The sequence below is a fragment of the Lolium perenne genome, chromosome 3, assembly GCF_019359855.2.
Source record: "Lolium perenne isolate Kyuss_39 chromosome 3, Kyuss_2.0, whole genome shotgun sequence".
NCBI classification, from domain to species: domain Eukaryota; kingdom Viridiplantae; phylum Streptophyta; class Magnoliopsida; order Poales; family Poaceae; genus Lolium; species Lolium perenne.
In genome coordinates this window covers 4,119,936-4,138,437 of record NC_067246.2, presented here as the reverse complement: position 1 = coordinate 4,138,437, position 18,502 = coordinate 4,119,936, and the positions used below count along the sequence as shown (strand labels likewise).

Here is an 18,502-nt window from a genome sequence, read left to right as displayed (position 1 = left end):
ATCCAGTTTCATACTCTGCTTTGCTATTGCTTTGCTTAGGCAAGGCATCAGGTTCAATCATCACATCAAAAAAAGAATGGCTGGTTTTTTTCGTTGGTTGCTGAAAATTGTGGAGCTTATGTTGTTTGGGTATCCAATTCTATCCTCTGCTTTGCTCAGGCAAGAGGCATGAGGTTCAGTCATCACATCAAAAAAAGAATGGCTGGTTTTTTCGTTGGTTGCTCAAAATTGTGGAGCTTATGTTGTTTGGGTATCCAATTCCATCCTCTGCTTTGCTTTCTCTCTTTGCTCAGGCAAGAAGCATCAGGTTCAATCATCACATCAAAAAAAGAATGGCTGGAAGGAAGGAATCTATAGTTGGGAGCATATATCCCTCTTCCTGCTAGTAGAAAAAGCAGCCACCACCATCTAATTCTTGCTTCAAACCTCAGATAAATAATCCACAGTCTGCCGAGTTCCATATCCCAGCCTCTTCGAACCGCCTCTCGCACACGCTAGCTTTTGAAAATTAAGATAGATCTGAAGAGTTTTCTCGTTCAATGCTCCAAACACACACTCGCTTCTCACCGGACCAGAGAGAACACACCTGCCACAAAGTGCCAGCAGCGCTGTAGTAATAGCAGTACCCCATGCCTGCCTCCATCAATGTCAACTAGCGGCAGCTCTCTAGCCAAGACGCCGTTCTGCGGTGGAGAGGGCACTCCTTGACGGATGGGGATTCAGTGACTGACATAGCATCAGCCGGACATTCTCCATCAAAATAAAAAATCTACATATTGCCAACGAATCATGTTGTAAGTACGAAAAATTTTCAATCAAAAATACTTTATATTTTGGATGCAGCAAAAAAGACAAATTTGACAAATTTTTTGAATCACCTGATTAGAACCATTGGATGAAGAATGTCCGGCTGAGACGAAGTCCAGTTACGTCGTCAGTGGCCTACAGCCAGTCACTGAATCCCCATCCCTCCTTGACATGCCCCATCCATGGCAGCGGGTCCTTAGCTGGAGCGCTGGAGCGCCGTTTGGATTTTGGGCCGTCCGATTGAGGTGACGTGGCGCGATCTCGGCCGGCCGTTTCGTCCAGGGCTCCCGCAGACCCGCTTTTTATCCATGGGTCATGTGAAGCCCGCCCGGCCCGGCGTCTCGCGGGGAGAGAGCACGCAACTTCGTCCGCCCAATCCCCTTCCTTCCCCTCCTCCCCAATGGCCTTCTTCCTCCTCACAGCCGCCGCCTCTCCCTTTCCCTCGTGCCTCCAGCGCCGCCGTCGGGCGTCCTGGCTCCTCCACACACACCCTCCCCTCCACCATGCTTGCAAGCCTGCTCCTTGGCCGATTTCCCTAGCGCTGCGGCTGGAAGGCCTCCTCATCATCGGGTTTCTGCGCCGCGGCGCCTCACAAAGTCGGCCATGTGGAGGAGCACACATGGAAGCAGCAGGCCGATGCGGGGATCTGCGGGCGGAGCTCCGCCGTCTCCGGACCCTCTCCATCTCGTGCTTCAGTGGGTCAAGGTCGGGGAGCAGCACACAGGGACCCTCCCCACTCGTTCTTCTCCTCTCTCCCAACAATATCCCCCAATCCCGTGTTGTTCCTCGTTTTTCACCGGCGGCTGGATGCCTAGGAGGAAGGAGGACGGGCGGCCTGGCTTCAACGGGATTAGAAGGAGGCGGATTTTGGCATGGCCCGTACAACTGCCAAGATGGCGCCCCGCCGGAGTTGCTGTTCGTTCTATCTCCCCAGGTGAGCTCTTCCTCTCGTTCCTTCCTCCCTATTTTAGTTCCTCTTCCCATAGAGAAGAAGGAGGCTCTGCCAAGCCATGGACTTGCTGCCACCAACCCTCACCGGCCTCCTCCCTCCTCTCCCTACACCCTCGTGAGCTTTCCCTTTTTATTTTGATTTACTCTCGTGGTCACCTCCCTTTCAGTTTGTTGCCTGCCAACTGTTTGTTGTTATGCCTGTCCAAGCAGCCTTTTCATATATTTGTTGGTATACCCATGTAGGCCTGTATACTCCTGGTGTTGAGGGTTTGTGTAGCTTCTAGGCCAAGAAGCTGAGAGGGGTTTTCTTCTTTGAGTCGCCGGAACCAAGCGACGACAACGTGCTGCAGACTTTCTGGTCTTCTATACAAGAGAAATCAAATTAATATGTTTAGTTTCTAAACTTTTCTTCATTTTTAATTAGAACTGCTTACTTAGACGCCGATATATTTCTTTACATGAATCGGCACTATGCTCTTATGCTTTTAGTTATACATATATTTTTTTGTTGGTCAGGTTTTCAAGTTTCAACCATTCTTACTTTCAAATGATTCTTTAGTTAGTTATAAATATAGAAAATTTGATGCCTGGGATACATATTTTTTATGGTATATTGTGTCAGCTAAGGGATCTCTTATTTTTCTAGGTGTGCTACATAGGTATATGTAGATTTACTTTGTTCCAGTACCTGCTTTTGATCACAGGAAACTAAAAAAATAAAAGATACTTCACATGCAACATCTTATACTATTTGAAGTTATTTTGCAGACATCGTTAGATATTTTTCTTCACTGTTCTGTTTAGCTAAATAACCAATTAAATAATTTAATATACATTTTTGTTTTTTGAACTAGGTAAAGAAAGTACGTTGCACTTTCTTATAGTCTATTGGCTGGCACTGGAATTTTGTTTGTCTTCTAGAGCGACATAGAACATGATATGCTTCTTTAACTGTACATGTTGTCTATATTTTGCCTCTTTAACACCCTCTTTTTCTATCGATACTCAGATAATTCAGCTTCAAAAGCACCAAAAATTTATGTCAATACATGGGTGAGTGGAGATACTGCATGTAATACTCATTTTCCCATCTTTATACAGCGATGTACCTGTAGCAACTGTCATTTTACTCTCCCACTTAGAAGGACTTCTCTGTATTTTGTCGACCCTTCCGGTCTTATGGTGATTTTTTTTTCCTGAAGCACTTCTTATGTCTTGCCTGCGTTTGAAGTGTTGGAGTTCTTAAATTCTTGATGAAGAGGATTTTGGAGGTACGTGCCGCCGGTGCTCGTGGCGCTTAATTAACTGCAGCAGCAGAATTTGGATTATTAATGGTATGCAATCTAGCTTGGTTACAAAGCCTCTTAATTCCTGGTCCTATGTTTCAAAGCACAGTGCTTAAATTTTGATTAGTGTGAGTGGCTGAATTCTTGTGGTCATGCATAATGCAGCTGAAGTTTTTGAAATGTGGTGGAAAAATTATTTGTATTTTTATCGATGTAGTTTATTACTGCTCAATTAGACATGTGAATTCAGACGGAATACCCCCACAAGGAACAATTCGTTTAATTACTTTACTATGAACAAGCTTCCATGGGCACGTTTTGATTCATTTCTTTGTCCACTTGCTCCTCTACTTTCACCTATAATTGCTTAGCACATCTCTTTTTGTGAGGAAAGCTTTTAGAATTATCTTTTTATGCTATATGATTCAATGTTCAGTTTGCATTGCCAAGCTTCTATATAAATGACCTTGCAGCTTCTCTACATCAATTTTCATTAGAAAGATACCCTTAGCTTTCCTGTTTAGGATCTTTCATTTCTTTTTTGCATTTTTCATTTCAATCTTTGCTACATTTAACCTTAATAAAAGAGAAGGGAAACTCGTGAGAAAACCTCACTATAAATTTCTCATTAGATAATATTCTTTATTCAGCAGATGAACCCTCTGTTTCAGAAAGCTATGGTTGGCTTCGGACTGGAAGGACATGTCTAGCAGCGGCTATTTATCGGAGAGGCTATCGTTCCTTTATGGTCATAAGACAGGCTTCTCTTTGGAAGTGGAAATGGAATCAGCACATGAAGGCTTGCCCCTGACTTTGCAAGTGCCCCACGAAGCCGGTAATCCAGAAGATTAAATCTCTTTATTCTTTTAAAAGAAATCTACATACGAAGTTCCATCCATTATTTACCATATAGCAATTTGTTTCCTGAGAAGAGAAAATCATACCTGATCGTTCGCATGGAACATTACAACAATATTACAATGTATTCTTTTTGTCTTGCAAGTAACAAATATATTTGAGTGCCAGACTTGATCCACTTACTATTTAACATTGTAGTTAACTCAACAACCAGTAAGTTCTACAAATCTTCGCTCTCTTTGTTTGGGCTATAGCTGCCTATTTTGATGTACAGTACTATAAATGTGATCATGTATACTGTACATCATGGTTAATTTATTTTTGAAATATTCTTATTTGCAAACCTTTGTTAGAGAACAGATAGTCCAACTCAATGAGCCATTAATACTTTCATTTCTAGGGAAGATGTCATTGATAGATTGAACTGTTTTTGGGCTACTTTATCAATTTCATAATAGACAACGGCTGTTATGTCTTCTTGGGCTGCGTTTTGAAATCTTTGAGAGCAGGGTAGCAATTGTTTGTTTTCCGATTGAAACTAATCAACCTGCAATTTAATTATGTTTAATCTTTGATCGCATTATTTTCCCAAAAAAAGATGGCAATAGCATACTGTACATGTATTTTGACAGTATAAATCTCAATTCTTCTCCCTCCACCTAGGTACAAGCAGGAACTTCATGTGTTAGTTCATTTACATGCATGGTTGCTTAGATTCATTGTTTAACATCCTCTCACAGGTCGTGCAGTGATGGTAACAGTGAGACTGATACACAGCCCTAGAGGACCATGTTCGCCGAATCATCGCATGAACATGGGTTGGGAGCTACACTAGAGTTGGCTCCTAGGTTTGGTCTGAAGAGGTGGGGTTGCGTGCATGTTAGCGATATGTGTTTGTGTTCTTACATTAGGCTTGTTTCCTTACGAGTTATTCGTCTTCTATGTTAGGTTGGTTTACCTGTGCTTGATGCTCCAGATTCTCCGCCTGCCCTGTCCACTGCTCCTCCAACAGACAAAACATCAACCACGTTGGTTTCTGCCTCGTGGTATCTTTCTATATGATGTATCTATAGTTCTTTGTTGCTACATGCTGCCTTACTAATAAACAATAGTTACAGCAGTTTGCTTTTTTCAAAGGAAAATTTTACCTAAAGTGTCAAAATAATCACTACTCTCCCAATGCACATAAGAGAATGAGCAGACTGTGCATCACTTCAAAATATACAATAAGTCAGACTCATGATTATTTTTGAGAACACAAGGAATATTGAATTTTTATGTTTTCCATGTTTCAACCATTTCGACATATACAAATCCAGATAGAGTAAACGGTGATCATTTGTGTCCCACAGTTTCGGGAAAAGGTGGAAATAAATGAAAAAATATATATAGAGAAAATCAAAAGAACCTCTACATAACATAATTTATAGTGGTATAATATAGAGGGGAGCTCATGGAGCCACCCGGTAAATCAGAATTTACTGATTGTAGGTCTCGCTTCCAAGTTCCAACAGAGGAGAGCTCATGTGATTTGACAATGCCCAAAAACGTTTTAACATTTTCCACAAGTATTTTACTGCATAAAGTGTAAATCGGCGTGAATTTCACGGGATTGTGCGCCAAGGCGCAAATCTATCTCTATGACATTCTTTACAAGCAGTTTATTGCATATTTTTGAATTCAGAGTGTATCTGTCCATGGTTTTGAACCAGCAAGATGTTATTAGTGTTGCTTTTGGACCTGAAGCTTGCTCTGTAATCTGTAGTAATAAGGCATTGCCAAATTTAGCACTGTTTTTACTGTAGAGTTTTTCTTAACTTGGCTATCAAGTTTCAGTGTGTTTCCGTAAGTAACAATTAACAGTAGTAGTACCACTGTGTAAGTCACCATATTCTATTGTAGGATTAGTGTTCTTAGACCGTCATTTTATCCATGCATCGGAACTTGGCTTTAAGCGGTTTCGGTCACAGAGTACTCGAAGCCAAGATCCGATGCGGATATTTGTGGTGGCCTGAAGATCCCCGTTGCAAGAAAAACCACATCCTGTGGAAGTAAAGAATCCGATCAAATCACTGTTTCAATTCTTTTAGTAGCCTTTCATAGTTTTAAGAAACTCTTCCATTTGGAAAAGCAAATGTTATGTAAATGAACTGGGACAGTTTTCTATAGCAAACATTATGGGACCAAGTGCCAGATTTTACACTAGAGGTCAACCAATTTAATAAGTATGCATCTCAAAACTTCATAGCAGTTGCTTTTGTATCTTCTGTTATCCTTCATTGTGCATGCTAGATATTCTCCTTTGTTATTTCTATCAGATGGTTCTGTTGTATTGTGCATGCCAGATTATTTGTTATGTATGCCCGAGGTGATGAGAAAAAAAATCCAAGTAGGATGCATGGGAAATGAATTTATTTGTGTGCTTTGTTGTCTACATACTAATTCATTTATTTCTGAAATTTAGCTCTGTTTTGTGACCTGTCCATGCATGGTATCATCGATAGTATATGAGTAAACTCCAAGGAAAATATGTTTGTGTTGGATTGTTTTGAAGCTCATGTTTCTGTTAATTTTGTGAACATTCAGACTTTTGTCCGATGTTATATCTGAATGTGTTTATTTCATAAGGTCTTGCTATTTTCTGAAATCATTTGTCAGATTTTAAGTCAGTGGTCTATTTTCATATATGTTTATTGAAGAGAGAAAAGTAAAAAGAGCCAAGGAGAGATGCCACCGATTCGCACGTGTTGGAGCATTTCACGGATGGCTTGACTATGAAGTCCACATTGTAGTGATTTTCCCTTCATGTATTATTGAAAATTGACCTTAGTGAATTGTAGCTTTGCAGATGTGCTTACCAAATCTGCAACAGGTAATGAATTTTACTTGGCATATAGATTCTGCTTATAGTAAGTATTCTCCTCATGATTTTCTTAGTATTTGACATGAAGTTCATGTTGAAAGAACTAAAGTGGTGATTTTAAATCCCTTCAAAAAGTGGTGATTTTAAAGCATAAGCTTTAATTTTCATCTGATGCACTCAAACTGTGTTTGGTTCTCTACATAGTTGTCAAAGCATATGAGGGGTGTGGTTATATATATAAGAAATTGATAGCATAGTTTATAGTTTTTTGCTTCTATTGTTTGTTCTTTTTATTTGAGGTAATCTCTCCCTTTCCTCTCCTTGTTTTGTCATGCTAGGTCTCCTAGGTCAGAGCCACGGTGCAGGAGCTCAGGTTTCGGTGGAGAGATGATACAGTGATGAGAAGATGTGCCCAGCAGCTAGCTATAGTGGAGAATTGATTCGTCCGATCCCCCCACCCCTGGCCTTCTACAGAGAAGGTGAGAAGTCCTATGGGTGTTGCTCTATATTCTCCTCAGCCGGCCAACTGCTACCTAATCTTAGAACGATGGGTTGGGCTCGGTTGAAAGGTAGCACACAATTGGTGGTGCTACCGTGTATGGTAATTAGGACAGCCTATTTCTATGCATCAAGTAGTTGGTACATGGATCCCAACAATTGAATTCCTAGCTTCGCCAAACGAGATGATATAAATATTGATCTCGGTTCTAAAATTTATATTGGGAACAAATTAATTTTACAAGGAAGTTTCCATCACATATTATCTATATAGATTCTTCTGAATTCAATTATTATGGTTCCTGATTTCGTGTCCATTTTCCCTCGCGACTATCTTTTCTCATAATTGTTATCCTATGAAAATTAAGATTTCAGTGAACCGTGTGGTCCTATTCAGGCGCTCTCGCTAACCCGCTGTTCCCTACCAAGGAAGCTCTCGGGGGGATTGGTCGTGGTGCCATTCGGATTCCTACTTTTTAAGTTCCTATTTTTTTATCTTAAGTTCGTATTAGATGGTGTTTCTCACATCTACCATATAGTGTCTGTTATTCTGCAAGTACTCTGTACACATAAATATCAGCAGACACAACCATCCTCTTGATATGAATTGCTCTGATGAGCATCTTATGTGGCGGATAAGACTCAGTACAGTAGTACATTTGTACTACATTATTGGTATGGTATATAAGTTCAGTTGAATGCTCCTTTCTAGGCCTTAACGACAACAATCAAATACCTGCAAAATAGTTTTTCCATATGTGCATTATTCCGTGTAGAAAGAAGATTGTACAGCTTTGTTGTAAATCTTAACAATTAAAGCCATTTGTTATATAAATGTAGAGAGCATATTTATTACTGCAACAGGAAAACTATACTGCTAACCTCTTGGTTTTAGCTGCATAAGGTGTGAACTCATTTTAGTCCTCAAAATACATGCTCTTATAAAGAAAACAATCAGTTTATAGCCTACCAATTTCTGACGCTGTTTGATTTCTTAGCTGAGACTCGTGTACGAAGTCGGTGCCCTACCGACAAAGGTGGTACAACTCTCACCAGATGACCTCAGAGACGAGAGCACAATAACATACTGGAAGATATGACGCTAGAAGCACACAAATAAGGTGAACATCAGGCAGCCCTTGTTTTCTGAGCTCTATGCACTCTGATTTACCTACGTGATTTGCCTTTTGCTCAGCTACTTAACGGGTTTTCTCTTGTGTTTTCTTTCTGTATGTCTGTTTTATAGTGCTGCATAGTACTATTGCCCAGCCATTTATAATCTGACCACATGCAGAACTCGCAATCCGGCCTAACCTACAGAGACACTATCATTTTTTTCAATTGGATTTGATTGGACAAATCTAATGTTTTTTTTTCGTGTGCATGTTCTAACTGATAAACTTGGAACAGCTAACCTGGTGCAAGCTGTGATTCCATGACCCATCCCCGCTGTGACCCTGTTCCTGGAATTGGCAAGGTCAGCCCTGTTTTTTGCGCGATTTAGAATTGGTAAGGAATTTTCCCTAGAATGTATCCATCATTCTGATTTTGTTTCTGTATTGCAGGTGTTTTTGAAGTATGCAGATGCCAAGAGCTCGGCCAGGGCAACAATGGATGCACATGAGGAGATTCGACAGGAAAAAGACGGTTGCCGTGTTCGCCGATGGAGACTACGACGAATAGATTAAAACAAATCTTGCATATTTGTTCTTTTTAGACTTTGAATACATTTAGCAGTAAGTTTTCATGAAATGTACTTAAATCTCATGTTATTCTAATAGTGGTGCATACAGGATTGCATTCCGAAGTTATCAGAATACAAATCTTTAAAACCGAACCGCAGTGAGTTTATGTAGATTTTTTTTTTGCCTTGTGCGGTGGCGCGAGATTAGGGATAAGGAGGCAGTAGGCGTGTAGGACTGCAGGAAAGCGACTGACTCATACAAGACATATGATATGTTGTGTTCCTTTGCTCCTCTTCGTCAACTAATAATTTTTCAAACGGATAATTATTCAATTTTTATTTAATACTTGCTGATGTTTCCAAATGTCTATAAAATAAATATTGACACAACCTTTACGGGTCCGTGCGCCAAGGCGCACATCAAAATCTAGTCTAAAGGTATAAACGATGCCCCCCATAGGGGGCCTCACAGCGATATGCGCTTGTGAGCCGTTGGATCTTCACATCTTGTGAGCCGTTGGATCTTCACATCTGGGAAATCTCGTCCATTGATTGTGGGCTCAGAGCAATGCTGCTGGTTGGCTGGGCATTCTCCCGTTGGTCCTCCCGCTAGAGAAAACCATGCAACGGCATTGTGCTACCCGCCTAAGGCTGCTCGTGGGTCCCACATTGGGCCAGGCCCGCTCGTCGGTGGCTCTAGGTGGATTCTGGTTCGGTGGAGTGTGGAGTCAGCCCGTGAAAAAGATCTCCACCCGCGGGGTAGAATAGGCCTTTCCTCACGCGCCGTTTCGGCCGGTCAGTACGCTACCCTAGCAGCCAGTCCCCAGTCCCCAATCGCATCACGATCCATCCTCCCCAATCCCCTGCTCTCCTCATCCTCCCACACGCCATCTCGTCTCCCTCCGCCGCCGCGTTCGCGCTGCCGGCGGGAGCAGCGCCCGTCGCCGCGCGCTATGCGGTCAGGAGTGGCTGGTGGAGCTCAGCCTGTTCTGCGCGTTCACGCATCATCGAGCCAGCCATCGAAGGGAAGATTCAGGCCGCCACCATTGGAGATACTCGCCCAGGAAGACCCCTTCTCCTCCCGCTCCCATCATGCTCCATCCCCGCCACCAAGCACACACACTGTATCGACTTTCGGCAAGAGCATCATAACCGCCGCGGGGTCGAGCAGCTGCAGCCGGCAGTCAAGGCAGGGGCCTGTAGATCCGCCGTCGTCCGCGTCTTGCGCGCGCTCCGCCTGCGGTCGGGGTCGAGCAGCTACAGCCAGCGATCAACGCGGGGCCCTGTAGATCCGCCGTCGTCTGCATCTTCCACGCGCTCTACCTGCGGCCGTAGATCAATGGGCCATCATCTTGCATCCGTGAGAGCAGGTCCTGCCCGTTGTATGTCACCTGCTATTTATTTTGTTTTTTTGCGTGATTTGCTCAATTCCTGGATGCTTTTGTGTGTCTTGACTTTGCAGATTGGCTCCTCTCTCAAGCTCTCCATCGCACCACCATCTTGACCAGGCAGGAGGACCACGGACAGAGACCTTGCTGCAAACGGTGGTCCATTATTTGGGATTTGGGGCCTCTGATGTGAGGTGCTTGGACCTGGTTCCGCAGAGAGAACGCCACTGATTCGTCCATCCTCACCCCCAGAAGGCAGCCACAGATCTAGGTTTTTTCTCTCTTTCTATCGATGTGTGTGCTGCTGCAGCTAGTGTTAAGCGAAATATTTTCGTAAACAATTCTGTTCTTGCAGCTCGGTTTTGCATCACTGATCCATGATATGAGCAATTATGTTCTTAGAGAAATGATGGACCTGTGACTATGTACCAGATTTTTCACATTAGAGAGATATGTTAAAGGTCCATTTAAATTCTCATGTAGTTTAGTATGTGTTTGAGGTTTCACTGTTGTCACCTAATTATGTGTCTTAGATCTGCTTCTCTTAGCGCCACACTTCTATATTCTTCTTGGTTAGGAAATATTTCCAAATGATATGTATTTCCACAATTTTATAGTTATATAGGGCCAGGTATTTTTTCCTCCATGCTTCAGGTTTGAGGTAATGGTCTTGGTTATATGATTTATTTCAGTCCATTTAAAGGAACAAAGTTAGCATTTCCTGTTTGATTTTCTAGAAATCTTATAGTATAACTTACGGTATGATTTGTCTCCTTTATTTCTCTTGATCTGTTCCATGTCTTACAATCTGCTCTGCCATAGGTTTGGAGTTTCCTCCAACAAAATCCGGTGCCCCGCTCAAGGCTCAAGGAGGTTGAGGCACCGGCGACGTCCTCATAGGAGCTGCTCAACTGAGCCTGAACCCAACGATGGTATCTAGGTAAGGTACCAAACTCTGCCTTACTGCTTGTGTTACCAGCTTCTACTTTGGTATCTAGGTAAGGTACCCAATATTAGATGATATGATTCTTTTCTTTATTCGTGACTGAAGCTAAACTATATCTATATCCTCTTAAGTTGTAATCATTATATTATTTACTCACCTTCGTCAATTTAATTCTAGCGTTTTGCGAAGGAGAAGGATCATCTGAACAATGGATGTAATGAAGCTATCGCTGCTCAAACCATGGGAAAGGAGAAAAGAGCAACGCCAACATGCATGTTTGCCCACACTTGATTGTACTTGCCTCAAGAGGATTCTCTTGTTCCAGTCTCAAACATTGGTGCAATCTCAAACATGTATGCTGTGAATAATTTATCATGTCTAGGTATAATCTCAAACATTGGTTTATAAAGGGATTAAAACCCCAAATCTAATATCAAATTTTTTGTTAGTTTATTCCCAGTACCCGTGTTGCAATGCTCTTTCTTTCCCGCATAGTTTGTGATACTTTTTTTTTCTTGCGGAGTGATGCCTTGAAGCAAGATGATATCTGGTCTACATCTATTTTCCAGATTACTCAAGCTATTGCTTTTATCCTCCAACTTGACTTAAAGTTAATTCAGTTGGAAGAAGAAAATGGCCAGGGACAAACAGTATAAAGGTATATTTACTTTGCCACTCTTATCTATTTTCAGCTACAATTGTTTTGTTTTCAAAGGGGACATTTATGTAGCACTATTTCAGTTTGAGTAAATGGCCAGGGAAAATGACTCTTTGATCTCCATATGGGTAAAATCATTCAGCTACGAGTTTGAGTATGTAGCACTATTCAAGTTTGAGTAGTTTGGCCAAATAGAACAGTCAGTTTACGTTGTTGTAACTATTTCAATTTGAGTATGCAATTTTGCTGATAGCCAAGCGGACAAGCACCTAACTGTTTCTGGATGGCCACACCTGATTGGTTCCTCTCCGTCAGCACCGCCCCTTTTAGAGGTGAGATACTCATCTTTAGATCTTTAGATCAGAGAAAGGGTAAAATACCGAAACAAATCAAAGCATGATTAATACATGTGAATCAAACCGTCGCTGAGCAGTTGGGGGGAGGGAGAGAGTTTCTTACATGTTATGTCGTTTCTCATGCAGTTTGTGTTGGGCAACCTTGGACTAAAAATGGTTTGGTCGGAATAAGGAAAACTGAGGTATCTATTTCTATTAAACCATGGATAATCTTTTTGTTCATAGTTTGTCATAGTGCAAGAATCTTTTTAGAATTATTTTGGTAGTCGAACATACATGGAAAAATACACCATATGGAGCGTCATATTATCAAGGTCTGAATAGTAAATGTTATATGCATTGTAAATCAATACGTGGTAAGGATTGTTTTAGGTAACGAGGCATACTCCATGATTGTTTGTTGTTGTTACAGCTTGTAATTATGCTTCCTGGACTGCTGGGGCATCCAGCCTGTACCTGCTTTTCGCGTGTGTGTGCTGCTGCAGCTAGTGTTAAGCGAAATATTTTCGTAAACAATTCTGTTCTTGCAGCTTGGTTTTGCATCACTGATCCATGATATGAGCAATTATGTTCTTAGAGAAATGATGGACCTGTGACTATGTACCGGATTTTTCACATTAGAGAGATATGTTAAAGGTCCATTTAAATTCTCATGTAGTTTAGTATGTGTTTGAGGTTTCACTGCTGTCACCTAATTATGTGTCTTAGATCTGCTTCTCTTAGCGCCACACTTCTATATTCTTCTTGGTTAGGAAATATTTCCAAATGATTGTATTTCCACAATTTTATAGTTATATAGGGCTTATTTTTTGTATGTGTTGTCACATGCTTATGTCTCTTCTGGTTTGGATGGTCAAAAATGAATATGATGGATTTACTACTTGATGTTTGATTTTATTGGGACATGTAATTTGTTAGCTGGGTTGCGTTTAATCAACATTTTTTTGGCTTTATCCTTACATTTATCCTTACATGGTTACCAATTTTGTGATTGCTCAACGTTTATTTTTAGATAATGTTTACTGGTTTCATGACATCCCCTCCAGGGATCAATCAGAGGGAAAACTTGAAGACGCTTTAGGTTATATCGAGGATGATTCATGTTGTCAAGTGTATGGTGAGGTATTTAAGTCTATTTAGAACTTGGATTATATTTTATTATTATCTCTGGGTGCTTCTTTTTTCTTGCCTAATTAGGTTAGCAAAACGATAAATATTCATATTTTTTAAATGATGGCATGATGGTTAAGCGTTGTGTTTTTCTTCGATACTCTTTTGATCTTGAACTTTCAATTCATAATTCAGTACACTTCTTCTGATCCATGTGCTCACTGCCTCTTTTGTATTTTGTTCATATTTTGTCTCGCAGATTGTGATGATGAATTGATGACTTCATGTATTGATCTGCTCTCATGTGTGAGTTCTTTCTTTTCACATAGTGATTGCTATTAGATTACAAGTTCATGTGGCATTTGAGTTCAAGTTATTGCTCTCTACTGATTAATATTTAGTGGCTTCCCAAACATGTATTTTCCAACTTTGCTATACAAGAGGATACCAGTAAGCAAGTATTCAGATTTGGTGTGTCTCTGAAAGTAGGTTATCGTGCATAAAATGATCTGTTGGCCTGTTTTTTTTGGTTTGAATTCTTGGTCTCATAGAATCTGTATCTGCTGTTTATGTTGTTTTTCATATTCAACCATCTTCAAAAAGCAAACTCGTATACCACATGTTCTTGATGGTTCACTAGGTTGTCCCATCCTTCAGGAGCATCACGGCTCAAGCGAACGACAACAAAACTTATCTCTTGTCTTCTCTTTGTCCCGTCTTCCGTAGGGCAGGCCATCGTGCCCGCCATCTCCATCCACCTTGTCTCGTTCTCCATTAGTATGTTTGTTTGGTTCGTTTTCTTTCTCTATTTGGTTTTACAAAGGGTCATGCTAGGCGGGTTGAAAAGCTAATGCTAAAGTACGCTAATGAGATCGCTAAAATATAGGTTGATGCATGCCAATGTAATTTATTTAGTTGTAGATCTGTGTGGCCTGCACTTCTCTTCCAGTTCACAAGAGGATATTTTCTGAAATCTATATGATGTTTCATTCAGATTGCATCTTTTAAACATATTGAAGTCTTTGAATTAAACTAATATACTCATGACATGCATCTTATTGTGTTTCGTTTGATTTATGCAGGGTTCATTCATGACATCCAGTTCACAAGCTACAAATATATGGTGACCATGGCTCTGTGGGGAACCTGAGCAAATATTTCTCAGGTTCACACCTCTGTTTCTGTAATTAGAAACTTCTGTGTTATTCATTTGGTGTTGATGATTAAGATTCATGAGCAAGAACATATTCCGTGGAGATTATCTTAGTTAGTCCTGATTACACATGAGTGTGGAATTGTGCACTTACATCAGTTAGGTTCTTTATCGGAAAAAAACATCAGTTAGGTTGTTTAGTAAGAAATGTAGCGATGCTCTTGCAGCAAAATACTTATATCAGTAAATGATTCCTGAAACTTGTTTGAGTCACTGCCACTATTAATAATTTACTGAAACAATTCATCCTTGCGTTTTTGGTTCAGATAGTGCTAGGAATTATTTAGCCAGCTCTAGATTTAGCGTGTTCAATCGTTCTGAATTATTTACTGTCAAGCACATGGGTTGACAGAAGGTAAAATGATTTTGTACATGAAAAATAATTAAATCCTACTTATGAAAACGATGCATGAAAACAATACCAGTGGAGGAGATCCCAGCAGTTGACTTGAAGCAGTGTGGAAGAAGGGCATGAAGATCAAGGAAGGGACCTGCTGGATACAATCGTGCCAGACCTGGTGTTCATCATCGATGATAAGTCGCACCAGGTGTTCACCCGGTGCGGAAACTACTTGGTGGCCATGCATACTCACAAAGCAAAATATTTCCTATGTGGTTATGTTATTTCCCCTTTTGGCTAACGACAACTTTTGTGTTCTTTTAATTTTGTTTGCTGCTCAACTTGTGCGGGTAAATTACTGTCAGGTGACCAACCTGGATGTTATTATTCTTATTTTTAGCATATGGTAAATCTATTTTCTCTTGCTATGTGCTATTGTGGAATTATACACGATATGCGTGTGTGTGTAGTCACCACTCTTGAGTTAAATTTTCAGTTCCTTTATTCAGAACCATTGCTTCATGTGGTTTACGAATTCTTTGAAACAATGTAACGTGCTTCATTTTCCTTCTGTATGCACTTATTATCATTTTCTTGAGCTATTGGATGATTATTCATACTAAGTTATTGTCTCATCACGACTTAGTTTACAGTTTGATCTTACTATATACTTCTTGCATTCACTTGCCCTGTATTTTGTGGGCCACGGCACGCGAGGAGATTGGTAAGGCGTGAATGGAGATACAGGTTCTGGATTCTTTTACATAGTGCTAGGAATTATTTAGCAGCTCTACATTTTAGTATGCTCCTTCATTCTAAATTATCTACTGTCATGCACATGTGTTGACAGAAGAAAAACAAATAATTTTGTACAGGAACATAATACTAACAATCACAGCTACTCTCAATTTCACTGCCGATCTGCTCTTTTAGGTTCTGCCGAATTGGCTCAATTCTTCTCCACACGTCGTTGGAAGGCTTCATTGCGCCTCTCCGAAAGGTTATCAGGTCAGCTTCTATTTCCCTCTAGATTGCTGGCCGCATTGGTATCACGTAGAGATTCATACCTTGAGCTTTTCCTCGGGCCTCGGTTCTTAGGCAAGCGTAAATATAATGTAAATATCGATAGGCTGCTGAGGAACTATACCCTAAGCTGGATTAGTTGTGCATGGAACTAATGATTCTCCACTCTATTGATTGGCTACCAAAAAAAGCAAATTACACTACCCCTATTGAGTATCGTTGTCAATAGATTGTTGTCGAGGACAAGTGTGTTCCCTTGAGCACATGTAACAAAAATAACTAGGGTACTTTTTCTTCTTCGAGCATAGTTAGTATACGTCATCTGCAAGTAAGAACCCGGGTACTTTCCTTCTGACTATTAGGTGGCATCATCTATTTATATTGATATCATTTTGAGAACATATACTTATCGATTTCTTGGTCTCGCTAGGACACACAAAATATTTGTCATTTGTCAAACTGTTATAAAACTAATTATATATTTTGTAATGATAGATCACCTAATCCCTGTCCAAAACTACCTAAAATTTAATTTATTCACCAATGGAGGCAAATCTTGAGGCTTGGGTTTCTTATGCTATATCCAAGTGCAAATAATACTCCTGGTTTACAAATACTTTCATCTGATTACAGTATTAGTATAACATTCCCTTTATTCTTGAACATATTTTGTTTCTGCGGTGTTCTTAATGTTGCTTTACTTACATTTTTTGTTACAGCCTAATGGAGGTTTTTTGAGATCAAGACTATCAAGATCCTGCCCGGTGTCATGCTGGAAGCTATGTTGCAGAAGCTGCACCTATTGGTGGTGCAGCAACCTATTAGAATTAGTTTTTTTGTGTGTGCAGTGGCCTCTAAAGATTGTATTGCAGCGATCTTATTTAGATGATACTTTTGCTATTTTTAGCTTTATTTCTATTCGTCTTTGAAAAACTATAAGAGTGTTAATATATTTCGCTATTTTCCTAATTGTGTGTAAGCATTCTTGTTCTGTTCAGATTTTGTGTGTTCAAACTTATTGACTTTGTTTTCTAAATCCTATAAAACGTATTTTCATTTACGCGTAGATCGGTTTGATCTTCACAGGATCGTGCGCCAAGGCGCACATTATTTGGCCATCGAATTTGAATGTTATTGCAATGTTGTCTTTCGGTGTTTATCATTCTTTCGTGCTCGGTTATTTATGCACTTCTTTTTTAAACGCCTTAGTCCAATGTGTTCATCTATAAGAAATGAACATGAGCTCTACGGGGTCGTGCGCCAAGGCGCACATCTAAATCTAGTTGACATTGATGGAGGCATACACTCGGGAGTCAGGACACATCCATTTCCTCTCATGCTGCACCATCACCATCTCTGTCTCTCTGACCAAGTGCTCATGCATCCCAGGTCGTCAGGGTATGTAATTCGATCGATGCTGTGTCTTGGGTCTCTTATTGAGATCACTCAATTTCTTGTTAAATTGTGTTGATCTGGGGTTGATTTTATGATATGCTGCTTGTATTGTGCTGGGGTGCTACTTCTAATCTGATTATACCTTCTAGGATGATGCGAATCATGGTTTACTTGGGCGCATGCAGTGGTGTACAGATGCAGCAATCCTAGTGCACTTACACTAGCCTGAAACTTTCGAAATTCAGAATTTGAGTTGCCCACTTGAAGGTGACGAGTCTCTCTACTTTCAATTTATGTCGAAGGTCCCATGATGAAAAGTTCATAAACATTCTAGTGGAAACATCTAGTTAAAATTACACTTTTAAAGTTCAACGATGTAGTTGAATGTCTGGTAAGAAACAACGAAGGATGGTGTTCACTGCTTAAGAAACATCACATACCGCCAACTAGATGTTCATATATCTGTATATAGATGATTTAATCGTATACTGCTTATGAAATTTGTATGCATAGTCATGCTTTCCATGATTCCATCTATGCCATTATTGTGAACCTCAAAGCTGGCTAAAAGCAAGTGTCCTTAGAGGCTGCTTCATTCTATTACGCCAATGGCCACTCGACGCCTATTCTTATACCATGGTATTTTTGGGTTCTCTTCTCTAGGGTGGTGTCTGGGTGTGTTTTGGGTGAGCTTGTGTTCAATTAATCTGGATCATAGGAAGTATATAAAAAGGAAAGAAAGAGTATCCACAATACTTTTGTAGCTTTCGGATAATAGCAATCCTAACACTAGAGACTAAAACGAATCTACATTAGGGCCGACATGTCAGATGATCATCACTTTTCATTTTCTTTTCTCCTATGTCTTCATCCCCATGAATATGAGCCTCCTGCGAGCATGGCAACGAGACTGGCGGCCATGAGACGGGTCAATCCGGCCTGATTCTGGCGCCGGTGGTGGTCAATCCAACCATAATGTCCATGGAGGTGGAATCGACCGCGTGCGGCACATGCTGGAGGCTTTGACGGAGCCGGTGCGGAAGGATCGCGCGGTGACCTCCTCGGCTTGCCACCTGGGGTGGCAGACGCACAGAGACGGCGGAGAACGTGCGTAGGCAGCGGAGAG

General features: G+C 40.7%; 1 protein-coding gene and 1 long non-coding RNA gene across 41 annotated transcripts; both read left to right on the top strand.

Moving 5' to 3' along the window:
• Positions 1-419: 419 nt before the first annotated feature.
• On the top strand, positions 420-9,100 carry LOC127340638 (uncharacterized). 36 transcript variants are annotated; one of them, XR_007874649.2, is made up of 11 exons: positions 1,125-1,741; positions 2,002-2,147; positions 2,768-2,811; positions 2,998-3,092; positions 3,716-3,879; positions 4,643-4,765; positions 4,851-4,948; positions 7,104-7,244; positions 8,262-8,384; positions 8,674-8,740; positions 8,829-9,100. XR_007874649.2 is itself a non-coding variant. In XM_071827766.1 (10 exons), exons 1-4 carry the CDS (start codon positions 1,208-1,210, stop codon positions 3,752-3,754), a joined length of 657 nt encoding a protein of 218 aa, XP_071683867.1. In that variant the 5' UTR covers positions 420-1,207; the 3' UTR covers positions 3,755-3,879; positions 4,643-4,765; positions 4,851-4,948; positions 7,104-7,244; positions 8,262-8,384; positions 8,674-8,740; positions 8,829-9,100. The 36 variants fall into 36 exon arrangements, 7 of the variants coding, with proteins under 7 accessions (XP_071683867.1, XP_071683864.1, XP_071683866.1 ...); XR_007874639.2 differs by having other exon boundaries at positions 3,695-3,879; XR_007874646.2 differs by having other exon boundaries at positions 2,990-3,092.
• Positions 9,101-9,669: 569 nt separating this feature from the next.
• Positions 9,670-16,950, top strand: LOC127340636 (uncharacterized). Of its 5 annotated transcripts, none has more exons than XR_011754470.1 (11): positions 9,670-10,317; positions 10,410-10,606; positions 11,158-11,275; positions 11,459-11,663; positions 11,851-12,093; positions 12,193-12,271; positions 12,422-12,477; positions 13,342-13,417; positions 13,665-13,711; positions 14,488-15,966; positions 16,701-16,950. It is a non-coding gene; the product is annotated as an uncharacterized lncRNA (long non-coding RNA). The 5 variants fall into 5 exon arrangements; XR_011754468.1 differs by having other exon boundaries at positions 9,672-10,317; positions 11,851-11,939; positions 12,023-12,271; XR_011754469.1 differs by having other exon boundaries at positions 9,674-10,317; positions 11,851-12,271; positions 14,488-14,570; positions 15,044-15,966.
• The last annotated feature ends 1,552 nt before the right edge of the window (positions 16,951-18,502 follow it).

What these genes read in the sequence shown, in the direction of transcription:
- LOC127340638 (XM_071827765.1), top strand. Translation starts at nt 1,208, where the DNA reads ATGGCCTTCTTCCTCCTCACAGCCGCCGCCTCTCCCTTTCCCTCGTGC. An exon ending in TGTTCGTTCTATCTCCCCAG is followed by an intron (nt 1,742 to 2,767) that starts GTGAGCTCTTCC and finishes ATCGATACTCAG; the next exon opens with ATAATTCAGCTTCAAAAGCA. An exon ending in TGATGAAGAGGATTTTGGAG is followed by an intron (nt 3,030 to 3,697) that starts GTACGTGCCGCC and finishes TTTATTCAGCAG; the next exon opens with ATGAACCCTCTGTTTCAGAA.